This window comes from Anopheles bellator, chromosome 2, assembly GCF_943735745.2.
Source record: "Anopheles bellator chromosome 2, idAnoBellAS_SP24_06.2, whole genome shotgun sequence".
NCBI classification, from domain to species: Eukaryota; Metazoa; Arthropoda; class Insecta; order Diptera; family Culicidae; genus Anopheles; species Anopheles bellator.
The window spans coordinates 29,844,102-29,859,943 of NC_071286.1; the positions used below are offsets into that span (position 1 = coordinate 29,844,102).

The 15,842-nt window shown below is 50.9% G+C and overlaps 1 protein-coding gene across 1 annotated transcript; it reads right to left on the minus strand.

Annotated features, from left to right (window-relative positions):
* Positions 1-823: 823 nt before the first annotated feature.
* LOC131207343 (uncharacterized) lies at positions 824-15,370 on the minus strand. The gene is made up of 8 exons (XM_058199954.1): positions 14,843-15,370; positions 13,333-14,791; positions 10,940-13,257; positions 10,562-10,649; positions 7,407-7,637; positions 6,748-7,277; positions 6,175-6,344; positions 824-5,844 (listed from the first exon to the last, which is right to left on the minus strand). Exons 1-8 carry the CDS (start codon positions 15,368-15,370, stop codon positions 3,267-3,269), a joined length of 7,902 nt encoding a protein of 2,633 aa, XP_058055937.1. The 3' UTR covers positions 824-3,266.
* Between the last annotated feature and the right edge of the window lie 472 nt (positions 15,371-15,842).

Here is a 15,842-nt window from a genome sequence, read left to right on the forward strand (position 1 = left end):
AAAAAATATGCAAAATTGTGTTGAAAATAGAATATCAAAAATTAGGATGCTCCTGGACTGATTTTATTGAAACGGAAAAAAATATTAATTCGATTGGAAAGCGGAAAACTCACACAAAATACATTATAATCATACTTTTCCTTTGGAAGTCTCAAAAGGTATGGAGATAGATTGTTTCATAATTAGACTAGGTAAATCGATACAAAACTTACGACCTCGCCAGCCAGCTGATCGGAGTTCGCTCCTTGGTTCCGGTTGAAGATTAGCTGTGAAACCACACGCCTTTCAAACGAATGGGCCACGGCCAGATGTTGCCAACGATGCTCGGTAGTGGCGAAAAGTTTTCAGCAGATGACGATGTCTTCGAAACCGTCTTGGCACCTCCGGCAAGAAGGATGTTTCTGTCGATGGACACGACGGCCGCCGGATGTTTTGTGGGAGTTAATTTAAATAAATGGCGCAAACTCTGACAGTTAAGAGGAAATTGATATTAGGTTTCGCGTAAACTTTACGAATGAAATCTAACTGCCATAAAATGTTATTACGATGTCGGTCATATTTTATTCGCATCAACGAATGAAAATGTCTTCATACAACAAAGGAAGCATTTGTCTTCATAACAAAGGAGCATTTTTTAGAATTTAAATTCACAAGCTGAACAAGCCTACAACTTTAAAAGAAACGCCTTCGACACCTTATGTTTTCCGAAATTTTGGGTGGAAACTCACCGCTTGCGAAGAAAAGGTTCCGCCAGGCACGTGTTGCAACAAAGAGAAGTGTATATGCTTACGTGTTGTACTCACTTTTGTACTTTTCTTACAGTAATTTTATTCCTTTCAAATGGGTTTACGATCGTCGATGCTACAACACTTGTCCATCGTAATCACGGCTTGCACTTGCCACAATACACCCCACATGTTGTGGTTCGCTTTATAGTTTCTTGCCTTCGTAAATCTTATTCTGCGTTGTATATGTATATATATATATATATAATAGATTATACAGGTCATAGTAAAAATATGTTTTCTTCAATGTTTTTCTTCTTCTTTTGTTTTCATGCGGCACGCATTTGCTGCATGGCAATGAATTAGTTTTAACCCCTGTCGTTTCTTCTTTTTCTAGGTAGCTTTAGCCGTTCCGAGCCATAAGGTTCATATCCCACGCCACCGATGTCTTCACAAAGCAGTATAGCCGTACTGTAGGCGACGGAATTGGTTCTGATTCTAGTTCGCTGACTAAACTGTCCATTGCTAGTGGCTAGCTACTGAGTATGAGAAACGCAACGACCGGTTTGAATAAGAGCAGCAGTACTATCATCATAACACAACTCAATCCAGATAATCAATTACTAGCGATCCTCGATCCTCTGCCCGTACGTTTGGTTGTTTAATTTGAACACTGTTAAACTATTCGGTGCGATTGGCATCGGTTGTCCCAAATGGACGCTTGCGCCTACCATTCAATTGCTAAGGGTTGGTCGTCTTTGCCCATCATCGGAGAGACAAGGTCCTTACAGATTTGATTCGAAGCGCAAACACTTTCAACATACCACCATGTGGGGTGCCCCTTTGATCGACAATGTTTATGCCTTCGTAAGTAAGCAAAGTCTGTAATTACTCTTATCGTATAATTGTTCGGAGACTTATTGCTCAATCGGTATCGATAGGGACAAAAACTAACGATCTAACATTGTAACTTAAACCGATGAAAGTGTGGTATACAATGATACAAACGTAAACGTGCACGTCCTGCGATGGTCCAATGCGAGTTGAGCAGGTAGAGCCCTTAGTTTACGGATTGAAATATGACGAAAAGGGTTTCAATGCGTTACTGTGCAAGGAGATTGTAGGTGCCCGTTCCTCGTACAATTCTTACGCACTTCTAATGCGATTCCCAAACTCTAAACTGTAGTCACACGAGGCTTGTCTTATCGCTTCGAATGTTCGAACAGTGTGGATGATGGTGTAGTAAAAGGAATTGCTTATTTATTACGATTGCTATTCTGATATTGAATAAAGATGCGATTCTTTATACCAATGTGCTGTATTGTACACCTAACTTAACGCTGTGATTACTAAATAGTAATAAATTAAATTTAACGAAAGAACTTTACAAACGCGTTGCCTGATTTATTCAGTGGATCAGTTAAGATCTTCTACATCGGGTGGGACTTTAGGACACTCGCCTTGTCACTTTCTGCCATTCACACATATCGCGCGATACAAAACACCTTATTCTTATCCTTTCTTCCAATGACTGTATTCCAGAGTTCAACCAAACCAGTCAGTGGCGTACTACGGTTAAATGTTTGTCAACACAAAAAACACATTATGAACCAAATAGCAGTTTATTGCAGTCAAGCGGAAAGAGGCTTGGTTGGAAGGTCCAATTTAAACCCCGAACGCGATCCCGCTGGATACTAGCGTCCATCGTGGAGTGGAATGTGTGTGCATTTGTGGGCCTTCGAGAAGACTCATTGAACGATATGTGTAGTTTTCACGACAACCTATCCTCAAGTCACTGCTCTTCCGTTCTCTTCGGTAATATATTACAATGTTCACTCCGCGCCGATTTACTGGTGGCATAAACAAGGAGATGAGGGCTATTCGATCAATCTTCACAGGCCCAAAGCAAACCTATCGGAAGCAGTGGAAGATGTATATCAATTGACGTGCATTTGAGAAACTTTGCGGGCAACTTGCGTCCAAACGCAATGACTAGAGGAAAGCTATAAGAAGATATTTTAGAAAAAGAAAAGATAAAGAGATAAAAAGAGCAATTAAACAAAAGTAGGAACATGTAGATTTGATTATTCCTTTCACATAACCGCATTTCAACTTCCGTTCCTGATTTCTAATTCACATGACCATTCCGTGGTTTGTTTTGTGTACTTTCTCGTATCCTATTATCAGGTAGGCCAATTTAAAGATACCGTCGTTTTGTTGTGGTGTATTATACTCAGGGACCTAACTCTTTTGTTAGACCTTCACCTTAACGCGCTGGGTTAAACATGACTCGCCTTGTTATGTTTTTCTCTTTTTGTTTTCCTATTTCTGTTTCTAAAAGAAAAATGTTCAATTTAGCTTACTATAATACAATATTAAATCAGTTTTCCTTCTCGTTCAGCATTTTTACGCCCCAGGTGGTTTGCAATCGTACGTGTTCCGTCGTGGGGCAATCGCGCGTATGAGAACTGTACACACACCCTATTCGTAGTGCACGTCGCAACCGATCGACCGTCTTCTTCCCTGCCACTTGTTTTCTCTTTAGGCACTGTTTTGGTCCTCGTTCGAGGAAACGCGGGACATTGATCTTTGTTTCTGTTGTGGTATCACAGTTAACGATTTTGGTATCTTCGAAAGTAGCTGAGCGGCCGAATTATCGGTCGTGGTGGTGCTGCCCAACCCGGTGGTCCCTGCCATCCCGGCAGCTGCGGCGGCTGCCACGAACGCGTGCAGCTGAGCCTGGGACACCAAGTTGCCACTTTTTAGCAGCTGCTCAATCGGATTGCTGCTGGTCGCCACCGGTGCCGCCGTTGTCGAGTTTAGCGTGACCTGTACGTTGCTGTTGTTGCTGGTGGTGCTGTTGCCGCTTATAAGCGACGGTGACGTTGCCGAGGTCAACATTAACGACGACGTGACGGAACTATTGGAGACGGGTGAGGAGATGGCCGTACCGGGTGCCACCGAGTACGCGGCTGACGGAAGCGTGATCGTGTTGGCCGTAATTGTCATCGGGTACACGGTGGTACTGTTGGGCAGTGACAGCGGTTTCGGCGCGCTGTTTAGTTTCGTAAGGCTGTTAATATTGTTATTGTTGCTGGCTGAAGTAGTAGTCATGGTTACCGTAAGGCTGCTGCTTTTGTGTGAACTGGCCGTCGTGCCGAGTTTGGTGGTGCCTCCGGCACTCGTTGTGCCGATGATCGGGATCAATGAATTTTGCTCGAAGATTTGATTCGGAATCTGCACCATTTTCGCCGTGGCCACCGGTTGGCTAACCGTGGCTGCTGCTCCCTCGGAAATAGTCGTAGTTAAACGCAGGCTAGGAAGCGAACTAGGTGCCGAAGGTGAAATGGATGACGAGGCTTGTTTCGTGGTTTGCTGCGGCGGCTGCTGCAGCCCTGGGCGCTTGTTGGCCGACAGAAGCTGCTGCTGAATAAGCTTCTCCCGTCGCAGGATGCACATTCGGTTGTAGTCGTTGATCGAGATGTGGTACGGCTTGCCGCCCGACATTACCTGCACCAGCTTCGGGAGCAACCGACCATCGGCTGTCTTATACTGCGGGCCCGCCTTCAAGCTCTCCGTTACGCCCGGTGCGATCGGAAGAAGCGTCGGGCGCCACGGAGGTGACGATTTGCGGCGCTCCGCTTCTGTTAGCTGGTCCGGCATTTGGATGATTTCTTTCGCAGTGCTCGACCCATCTGCGATGCCCGTAGGTGACGATTGCTTCGAAGCGATATGGCTAACTGACGGCACTGCCTGTGGCTGTGGTTGCTGTTGCAACAGTGACTGCGATGATGTTGGTTGCAGAAGGGATTGTTGTTGCGGTTGAAGTGGCGCAAAACGAGCCACCGGAATGGTGGTGATCGTAACGTTCGGCTTACGATTGATGCTAATCAGCTCCGGTGGCATGGATGAAGGAAGCTTAGTGGGATCGTCCAGTTTGGCTACCTTCGCAACAGGCATGGTGGTCACCGTAGCAAGGGATGGTGGCGCAAGCGACTTGCCTTCGTTTGAAAGTTTACGCTTCAAACTACTTGCAACCGTATGATGCTGGTCGTAGCCGCCACTGCTCAGGTGAAGATTGTTCGATTTTAACAAACTAATCGGTGCCGTCGTAGACAAGCCATCTGCAACACTGCTGCCACCGGCAGTACTCGTTGCCGTCGCCTTCGGCCGTACACGTGATGCCGGCACAATGGTGATGGTTGCGTTGCTAAACTGTTGCAAAATGTTGGTAGCCTTGTCGAGCTGCGCCGGCAGAACGACGGATGTCGAAGGGGTCAGTGAAGCGAGTGCCGGCGGTGACGATGGAGTCGGTTTGTTATCGTACGAGCGTAACCGGTTTTGCATCGCTTCCGCGTAGCTCGTGGCGCTTGTTTTGGCCTGCGGCGACAGGACCAACTCCCCGTTGCGGAAGTAGCGCTCGAGCAGTATCAGATGGCGCAGGAAGCTCGACTGATTGCCGTAAGGTTCCTGCAGCTCCTCCCACAAGGCTCGCGTACTATCGTCGTACTGGATGGTGGCCGTCTCCTTGGTCCATCCCTCCGGCGTGCGCATCGACGACGAGCTGAACGGAATGTTCACGTGAATGCCTAGCTCCTCCTCGCCCGGGAACAGTTCACGCATCGAAATGTTTGGATTCGATTTCAGCACCTTCGTCATATCGATATTGTCGTCATCGCGTGTTGCCGGCGGCGGCTGGTGCTGGGTGATGCTGTTGGCAGAGGACAAACTTTTCGTCGTCGGTATGATGGTGATCTCGCCCAGGTCGCCCATTTGTGTTGCGCCATTGTTCTCGACGATGCTCACATCCGGCGATTTTCTCGAGTTCACACGCCGCTGCAACGACACGGAACTGTCGCCTATTGAGAACAGATCGGACACCGATTGGAACTGTTGGTGCTCCATCGCGGGCTGAAGCTGCGAAGGGCACTCCCGGACTTCCTCTTCTTCGTCTTCCGCCTCTTCGTCATCCCCGACCGAAATAACAATGTCTACGGTCGCCGGTTGCCGGGCGGCACACGCTGACGCGTTCATCAGCGCAAACGATGGGTCAACGTGTTGCACCATCTCGACTTCCTCCTCCTGTGACTCGCTGTTCCGGTTCCGTGTATTGTACAATCTGTAAATGAACGGTCCAAAAACAACCCAAACGAAACGTGTGTGTTTTGTTAGGAGGGGAGTGGTCCAACAAGAAACTGATTTGGCAATGGAGACGCCCGGTCATTCAGTTACTTTCGACGTTGTCCCCGTTGTTCTGTGAGAGTTTGTGGAAGAATGGCGGCTATTGTTTCCAAAGACTGCCAACCCGAAACACCGACCCGACAATTCGGCACTGTAAATTACTCGAACGGGTTTGAATAAAACTATTCCCGCTCTCTCTCAGAAGACCGGAAGTAACTAATGACCGGCTGTCGCCGACACCCGGTGTTCCCGGTTCACCGACACTTACTTTCGATTGTAGCTCTTAATAAATTGAGCCTTTTGGGATTTGGCATCCGGTGGCTTAAGCAATAGATTAGCATAATATCTACATAATTTACACACGACCAGTTCCGAACTGCTCAGCCTCAGGCCCGGTACGCCCTGCTCCTGGATCAGGCGATCTAATTGTGAAATATTCTGTCGAGAAAACGGAAGTTGTGGTAAAAATAACGTTAAACTGATTAGAACGACTAAGAAGCGATTGGAGATGTTTGCGTAGGAAACGGGAAGCATCGTAATGCCACGGCGGGGACGCCGAAGAAACCGCACATTGACACCGACAACCACCACGAAAGTAACATCGTCCCAAGAAACCAGACACGTCGAATGATGTCTTTACTGTAGGACCCCGAATACAACGACAAGTCGTGCGCGCTCCCCGCACCCAGGGAGTTTGGCCAAAAATTTATAGTCATTTATTTCCGGTACGGGGAAACCCGTGTCTACGCCGTGTCTTTGGGGTGCTGCCGAGATGTGGTTGTCAATCGTATTCTGGGAATGAGGATTGGAGTATGAGGGGTGCCTCCTACCGACAACTTACATTATACACATGGTACACCCCGTTCCGCTGGAGCGGTTTCGTACACATGGCGCATATCATCAGGTGGCCGATCTGCTCGTAGTGCTTGTTACAGATGAAGATACTTTCGGCGGTCGCTTTGGTCGCCTGCTCGAGATTAATGTCCAGGTGTTTGATAATTTTGCGCTTCATTTTCAGCACCCACTTCCGGCGCAGGGGCTGCACGGTATTTGCGCTACACTGCCGTACGGCACAAATTTTGCCACCGTTGCCATCATCGATCAGCGACAGTGGCGGGTGTTGCTGCTGCTGCTGTTGTTGGCCGGCGATGCTCGTCGAACCGTCCTTGTTGGTGGTCACTTTGATCACAATCGGCGAGACGGTCGACTGAGAGGGGGCCCCAGTAGCGCTACTAGCCGAGGACGATGATGCAGGCGTGGTGGCTGTAGCAGTTGTAACCTTTTTCTTTTGGGACGGGCAATTCGCTTTGCGGTCCACGTGGCGAAAGCACGCATCGCACAGGCAACTGTCGAGCGAGATTTTGGATTCAACTACGGAATGGTGACCAGAAAAGAACAGACAATAAAGGCAATTAATATTGGTGGAAGCGAATTTGAATAAACATTTGTGCTACAATAGTTGTTGTTATATGAAGCTGTAACATGCAACTGTAGAGGCACACGTACCAAGCAAAATTTTCTGCTGCCGCTCGGTCGACTTAAGGGCAGCAATGTGACAGGGCGTATCGAACAGTCCGAACTTGCCACCACAGTAAAAGCACTGATCCTGGCACAGGCGTTCCGGGTGTACGTTGAACGATGAAGCCTTCTCCGGGATAACCAACGAAGTCTGTATTGCCTCCTTCGACGACGAGGTCTCTCCAGCAACCGCGTCCGCTGGCCCCACACCATCTGTAAGAAACGTCGTAAATTGAGACAATCAGATAAAACTATTCGAAATAATTCAAAATTATGTTGAACTCAATAATACGGAATCTTTTAGTGTGGCCCTTCGAAGAACCAAGAGCTTAAAGGTTGTACACACATTTTCAACCCTCCCGGTCACTAGGTTTGTAACAAGTAGCAGGGTACTAATTTCCTTCAAAATTTCACTCAACCAATTTACCGCAGTTCCATCGCTGCGCTTCCGGTAAGTGTTAAAAAGGTGTCATCAGCGTAACGGAATAATCAACAAATCATCACCCGGAACAGCGAGCCGCACAGGGTACAACACACCTATTCGATGCGCCTTCTCTTTCCGTCCGACTCGGGATGATGAGGTGTTGGCCGCACCCCACCGAAGGGTCGATTCACAACGGGCCACAGCCGGCCCCATTCGCTGTCGGTCAACATTTGCTCTGAACCCACGCTGCTCCCCACGAGTAGGAAAAAAGGCAAAACGTTATACCCTCATTAGAATTCACCTCCCTGCGTCGGAAATTAACTTCATCTCCCCGAGTTGCCGGTCCACTCATTATGCCTCGCGTGATGAAGATGACGATGGTCACCCCCGGCAGCTAAACCCTCTTCGTGCTTTGATTTCCTTCTTTTTCTATCGACAAAAATCGAGCCAATTGTACCGATTTTCAGCGAAGTTGCAGTGCTCCCCTCGAGACCCCTCGAGTGGGACAGAGGACTCGAAGAAAAGGTCAACTTTTAATACGCCATAAATTCAATATTTTGATAGGAAACAATGGCCGGCTAGCCGCTTAAGGTCTTCCGACGAACGGAACGATTCTACTGAAATATCTCTTGGGGGTTTCGTTTCATTTTCGGATGCCCCACGAAAGATAACTTACAAATCCGATCAACGGACCCAGGCAGCGGGCGCTACAATAAAAGCAGGCCATCGAATGTTGACAAGCATATTTTTGACCATTGTTTCTCTGTCGTGTGCCAATAATCTGACCCGCCACCCCGTCTTTCTCTTCGCTTCGTTGGCAGTTTGGAAGTTTCATTTGCTAAAATAATCAACCCGGCTCACGGGACGACGACGACGACGGGGACGCTGTCTGTTTTTCTTGGAGGGTGCAGCAGCAAAGCATCTTTTCGTGGGCGGCGCGCGACTGTCCTTTTATTCATTCGCCTTCGCCGTGGTCCTTCGTTCGGTGTCACTCGCTACTGCAAACGATGCCGGGCGTCAATATTCATCATCTTCTTACTGCTGCACAAGCGGTTCCTCTGATGGGATTCTGATTCTCTTGGGCAAGGATAAGCAAAAGCAAAAAGAAGGGACATTTTTCCCATTCCAGGCGGCGCGCGGTGTAGTCACGGCGGGACCGTTAAGCGATGTTTTAATTACATTACACAGCATTCTGAGGCGCGACGTTTTATGACAACAATTTTAATTATTATCGCTACTGCGAATGGCATAATAAGCGACCCTCTGCTGGAGCGAGACAATCATTGACAACATTTAAATCTCTCTATTTACGCGTGTTTTGCTTCAGGAGGGATGCAGCAAGAGGCTCGCGGCGCAGCATGCCTTGGGGAGATGATGTTCAATAAAGTATCTCGAAACAGGGATTTTACGAGCGTTCATATAGGACGGCGACGAATGAATCGCGCTCTTTACCTCGAGTAAGCCATGAATCGAGGCTATTAACTCCTGCGCGGCGTCCCTGGATATCTTTCTAGATTAATTCAGTTTTTAATGATTGTGGGCTAAAATGTGGGAAACAAAATCCATCACTAGAGTAGGGTAAGGAAGCACTCCTTCTATTTATCCTCCTTTCGCTGTAGAATGAATCACATTGTTTGTTACCCAGTCCAGTTGATCTGACTGGCAAAGTGAAACACCATGCGTCTCCATCGCTGCAAATTTTTAATCTTAAGCTCGGCAATATAAGCAACTTCGAATATATATTAAGGTGAACAGGCTCAAAATCAATCCATTATTAGCTATACAATAACAACGATTGAAGTTCACGAATCGCTGGCAGCAATTCAAGACATCACGGATTGAAGGTAGATTAAGACTAATTCGTATTTCATCACGCACCAACAGGATTACTAGATTGCTTCTGTTGATACATCATTTCAACGAGCCAGTCATTCCATGATGACCACAGTTCGTTACCAAAAAAAATGCCTGCAAATTAGTCGCTCTCTAATCAACTTCTCATGTGTGAACTTTGAAAAGATTGCCATTTTATGCAAATCTTTTTCCATTCATGTTAGAGAATTACCACCCCAGAAAAACCCCGGCATTAGGGTAAACGTAAATATGATCCGTGCGCAATTAAAAATTGTCGCCCTCCACACATAGGTCCAGCGAGGGGTAACATCACAATCCGCCAGATGATGCCGATTCCATCGTTCAAACGGCGAAAAACAATCAAACAACCCCACACACACAAAGGTGAATAATCTTGCTTTTGTTCCGTTCGAGCAATCCTACGACATGACACAGCCTCCGGGCAATTCGAAAGAACTATACTCCCCAGATTGAGAGGACACTGACGGTCCGATGGAACGAGGAGGGAGGTTCACACAATCCTATCCAAACACTTTCCAACGGCCGCTACGGCTTGTTTTTTTATGTTCGGTTCGGCCCACAGACTTCCTGTACCGAATATGTAGGACCAGCCGGAACGGGTCAACATATTACAATTGTAATAACAAACCCCCGCCATGTGACATTGGATTGGATGTCGTTCACCGGAAATATTGGTGGCCAAATGAAACACACTTTCATCGAGGCAGCACCATCATACTCTCTTTAAGGGAATCTCTCTCTCACTCTCTTTCTCTCTCTCTCAAGAATAAGTGGATCGGGTCCCTCTGGATGGCGAAGATTCATGTTAAGCGACGATTTCCTTATGTCTACCACTTACCGGTGGTGTGTGATCGACTATGACTTTTCCTTCCACCCTCTCCGCGGTGAGTGTGTCCATCGGAGGAGTTGGACGAATGGTGATCAGCCTACAAAGAAAAAGCAAAAAAAAAACTAGAACCAATCTTCCAAGCAACAAGTTCTTGTCCCCACGCGCGACTACTGCCCGGTTGTTGTAAATTGCAAATAAATCAGTGGATCGATCGAAGATCGTGCCGAAGAAGGAGGAGAGGTCAGAGGAGGGAACACAAAACATAAGAAACTTAAAAAGGAACTGAAGGTGCGGTGAAAAACCCCAAAAACGCACAAGGGCCCGCGTGCCATTCAAAGCTAATGCGCTCAGAGAGCTCGGTTTTGGTAGTGTCCTCGTTAAGCTCACCTCGTTACTGTGGATCGTGTAGAAGTCTTGTCCGCCGCCGTTGTTCGGACCACCGTCAGTGACGTAGCCGCTGGCGGAACCGGAGCCACCGTTGCTAACGTGGTGGTTCGCAGTGCCGGAGAATCCGCTGCTGCCGCCGCCGTGTGATGAGTTGCGTCGGGTGGCACCGCTGCCACTGCTTTTGCCCTTTCCCTTCTGAAACGTCATCTTCAGGGGCATCCGTTGCTGTTTGCGCTTTTCGCCACCTCGCGCCCCACTGGAGCTGCCCTTCATCAGTACGGTTTTCATCGAAACCGTGTACTCATCCTTCGAGCTGCGCGTTGATTTATTGCCACTTCGACCGCCACCGCCGGCACCACTGCCGCTGCCGCCCGCAGATTGGCTGATGGCCGCTGCCAGCCATCCTTCTCTGCCGGCCACCGTGTGGCCATCGTCGCGCGCCATCATATCGGCCACCGACGGTGAGGTGGTTGTCGGAGCCACCGCAGGCTTCTGCTCCGCTCGCCGTTGTTTCTCTTCGCACGCCGCCCGAATCGTGAGCAGGCCAAGGTGCTTGAGGTGGGATTCCTTCTGTTTCGCCACGTCATCGGATTCCTCTAGGACCGCAGCGGGCGCCGGAGATGTGGCCGCTGGTTCCGCCGGCAGCTGGGCCACCACTTCCGTGGTGCGTTTGCTGCTGCTGCCGGTCAGGAGCTCCTTCCGGTCATCTTCCGACGCGCCACCGCTACTGCTTTCGATTTTGATTATACTCGTCGACGACGACAACGAGAGCGACAACTTGTTGCCGCTTCCGTTGAGCGTCTTCGTCACGGTTACGGCAGCGGCGGCCGCTTCGCTCTTGGAAATAATCTGCAACGGTGACTCGACGGAATCGCCGGACCCCTTGGTGTCCTTGGTCGGTCCTTTCTCGTCCTTCGCCGTCGGAACAGTGGCTGGCGGTGGCGATGACGACGACGACTCCTTCTTGAGCGGCACCATTTCCAGCTTGGCGGCCTTTGGCTTTTGGGTCGCCGTCAGTTCCTTATCTTCGTCCTTGACGGCATCCGCCAATGGTGGCTCCGTCGGGGTGGCTCCGTTGTTGTCCTTCTTGACAATCGTGATGGCCGGTAAATTGAGCGCCCCGAGCGAGATAAGCGTCGTAGCCGCGGGCACCGGAGTCGGACTGTCGACTTCTGGTTTCCGTTCGCCTTCGCCATCGCCACTAATCGGGCTCGATGGATGGCTGCCAGCGTTCGAAGCTCGTCCGTCTTCCACCACCAGGCTACCATTTTCCACCGGTTTCCGTTCGTGCAGCAGCAAACGCTGCTCGGCTTCCAAACGCTCGGCCCGCCGCTTCTCCTCGCGCACCTTCTCCTCGACGCGCAGCTTCTCCTGGCGCAACTTTTCCTCGCGCGTTCTTTCGTCCTCTTTCGGCTTTTCCTTAGTGGTGCGACCACCCTTCGAACCCTTGCCGTTCCCGTGCGTCCCTTGGCTGGTGCCACCGGCCTTAGCCTTCGATGGGGTGCCACCGGCTGGGCTTGCTTTCACACCTCCTGTGCGGGCTGCCGTCGCCGCCGCAGCTCCTGTTTGATGGCCGCTGGTGCTGGAGCACGATTTTTCGCTTCCACTACTATCGCCGTTCGCCCTCGGGGATTGCGAACCCCCGCGGTGATGTTTATCGCCGGAACAGCCGGGTTGAGTTGCCGTTTTTGAAACGTTTTCAGTCTTCGTATCGCTACCGCCACCTTCCTGATCGGACTTGTCCGTCAAATCGTCGTCGTCGTCTTCTCCGTCGTCAATAACGACCACCGGCGGGGTGGTGATGGCATCAGCCACCGGTGCCGGTGAAGCAGAATCATCCGCCATCAGTTCAGTCTTTGATACATCCACAATGGCCACGTCCTCTTCCTCGGCCCCTGAGAGTGATGATGAGCGCTGTGTGCCCATTGCTGGACCATTCGTGATCGGGTCCATCGTTGCCTCGCTGGTCTGCTGCTGATCTTCATGCCCTTGACTAACGCCACCAGCATCGAGTTCGTGTGACTCATCCTGCTCCACCACGACACTGTTTTTCGTCACCACCACCTCGTGATCATCACCACCATTGCTGTGCTCCTCGACGACTATTACGGCAATCGGTTGATCGTCATCGATGATCATAGGATCATCATCTGCCTCCTGCACTTCCACAACATCTTCGTGTTCGTCTAGATCTTCCGGCGCTAGATTGACGATCGTTTTGTCCTCTTTCTCCTCGCTTCCCTCCTCCTCCTCCTCTTCCGCCTTCTCCTTGCCCTGCTCTCGTTCCTCTGTCTCCTTCTCCGAATCTTTACGATCCACTTCCGGTAGTTCAGTATCAAGATCATCATCATCATCATTATCATCATCACCACCACCACTAGCAACAACAACACTGGGTAGCTCCTGCTCTCGTTTTGCGTCCACTTCCTCCTCCACCTCGGCTCCCTCCTCACAAGCACCACCATTACTAACTTCGTCCCCACTAACCTTGTCGTACCAGAAGCGTTCCTGCACGATCTCGCCCAGCTTCGGGTCCTTCTCGATACCGAGATTATTCTCGAGAAAGGCGGGCTCCGCGTAGCACTCCTTCACGCTCAGCTCCGACACACCCTCACTGACCAGCTCCGGGCTGAGCGACGACGTGTCCTTTTCTTCCACGAGCTCCACCACGGCAACGGCCACGGTGGATGTAGGTTCCGGTGGTAGCAGTACATCCTCAACATGGGTGGATGTGTCTGAGTCAGCCTCGGTGCCGTCCTTCGGTGCTTCCACCACTATTCGTCGCTCATCGGTCGTATCGATCGTTAGTGGTTCCGCCGCTGCCGCCGCCGGTGCCGCCACCGGTGACTGTCTGTCCGCCACTGCTCCCAAACCCATCTCTAGTGGGTCGCCTAATGCCGAATCACACCGTTCGAACGGTTCGATTTTGATCACAACCGTGGCGGTGTTCCCCAGCCCCGATGGTTTCTGCCGTGGGCTGACAAAGTCTTCCTTGTCGCGCGCCGTACTCTTCCGCTGGCGCATACTGCGCCGCAGCAGCGTGTTTCCACCTTTCTCGCTCACAACCGGCGATACAACGCCCTTCCGCTCGTTGAATGTCTCCGACATTTTGTCCAACACGAACGATTTGGTTTTCGTGTCCGCATCGATCAGCTCACGCTTGATGTCTAGGCTGGGTGCTACCACCGCTGCGTCGTCGTCGTCGCCATCCTCTACCGTCGGCTCGGCGGAACACTTGAGGACCGATTCCGAGCGTCGTCGCTCGGAGGAGCTATCAGGGGATTTGTGGACCGGCGGTTCTGGTTTCACTCCGGCTGTGGCCCCGATGGCCGCTTTCCGTTTCGGCACCGGGCTGTCCGAGTTGCGTGGTTTACCATTCCGCAAGCTCGGTGTCGCCGTACGGTTCTCGGATAGTGCTTCGACTCCTCGCACCGTCGATGGTGCGGGATCCTTTTTGACCGCTGTCGTGGTCGATGCGGCTGTCGCGCCACGCAAAACGCTTGGCCCCGCCGTTGCTTTCGTGGCCACCGCAGCCAGTGCCCGGCGTGCGACACCACCCTTCCTGCCGAGCACCGGCTTAACGATGATTTTCTTTCCCTTGCGCTTCAGCAGAGTGGTGCGCTTCAGCCCAAGACCCCGATGATGCTTCCGATTGGTGGCCCGCGTGGAGGTAGTTGATGTGGCGCCGATCGCGGCAGTCGAAGATGCCCTGCCGGGAAACTTCGTAGCGGCGATCGCCGCCGCAGCACGCCGCGCACCGATGGCGGGAGATTTGGTTAGATCCTTCAGTGCACCACCGCCTACCGATGATGATGATGCCGCCGCCGCCGCCAGGGTTCGATCTTCACCTCGCTCCATGGTCAACGAAGTCGAGGACGTCGGGACGACGGAAGTGGAACTCACATCACCGGCCGTGGAGGATGGCGATGATTCCTCGCGCAACGTTCCACCGCGCGTCGTCCGTGGCGTCGTGGTGACGACGGACAACAGTGAACCGCCGCCTTCAGCGGTCGTTGTTGTGTCGTCTTGCACCGTCTCGTCACCAGCCGTTTGTTGCAGTTGCTTTGACTTTAGCCTGCTCAAGGATCCACGAGTGCTCGATATGCTGCCAACGCTGGCGCTACTGGCACTACTGCCTAGGCCACTGTTGTTGCCACTACTGCCGGTGCTGTTGTTGCTGGCATTGCCCGTGCTGGCCAGTCGCTTCCTGGTGGACGTCGGTGTTGTTGGAGCGGATACGCTACCCCCACCGCCACCACCTACCGTCGTCAACGTCAGTGCGTTGCCCGTCGTAGTGGTATTGGAACTGGTCACAAGGGTGCTGCTGCCGCCACTGTTCAGATAGCTACCGCTGCCACCGTGCGCACTGCCCAGGGATGGTGTCGGAGAATCGGCTGTCACGGATCTGGCCTTCTTCTCCCGCGTTGCCATCTTAGGCTGGGGCACGGGGATGAAAAGGGCGGTCGGGCGGCCAAGTGAGAGCCGAAGACGACTATCTCACTCTTTTGCGCCCCTCAAAGCACGGTGCTGCTAGTGCCAGCTGCTCCGCCGGGTACTGATAGCCAAACGGAGCTATTGGTTAAATCTGCAAGACATACAGGAAAAAAATGGGAAATACAGTTAACGAAAACGTCAATCGCGGTTACCTAGCAACACGTAATGTGAGCAAATTTGATGTTGGCAACAAAGTTTTTCCCACGATCGGTGAAGTTAGGCCCAAAAAGTCACATCAACTACCATTTATACGCTTTTGCTACCAACAGAGATGGTTACTTCGATGGAAAAGTTGGCACTCAATGCATTTCCCTGCTCGGATCCCTCGGGAACGCCGCAAAGGAAAACTGCCGCCAGTGTGAGTGGTGCTGCGATGAGCGAATATGTTTCCATGTTAATGGAACGGTTA

Bases quoted from the DNA above. Each gene is read 5' to 3' on its own strand.
- LOC131207343 (XM_058199954.1), bottom strand. From the start codon at position 15,370: ATGGCAACGCGGGAGAAGAAGGCCAGATCCGTGACAGCCGATTCTCCG. The intron at 7,278-7,406 runs GTGCCTCTACAG...ACCATTCCGTAG, and splicing joins GAAAATTTTGCTTGGTACGT to TTGAATCCAAAATCTCGCTC. The intron at 5,845-6,174 runs GTAAGTGTCGGT...GTTCATTTACAG, and splicing joins ATTAAGAGCTACAATCGAAA to ATTGTACAATACACGGAACC.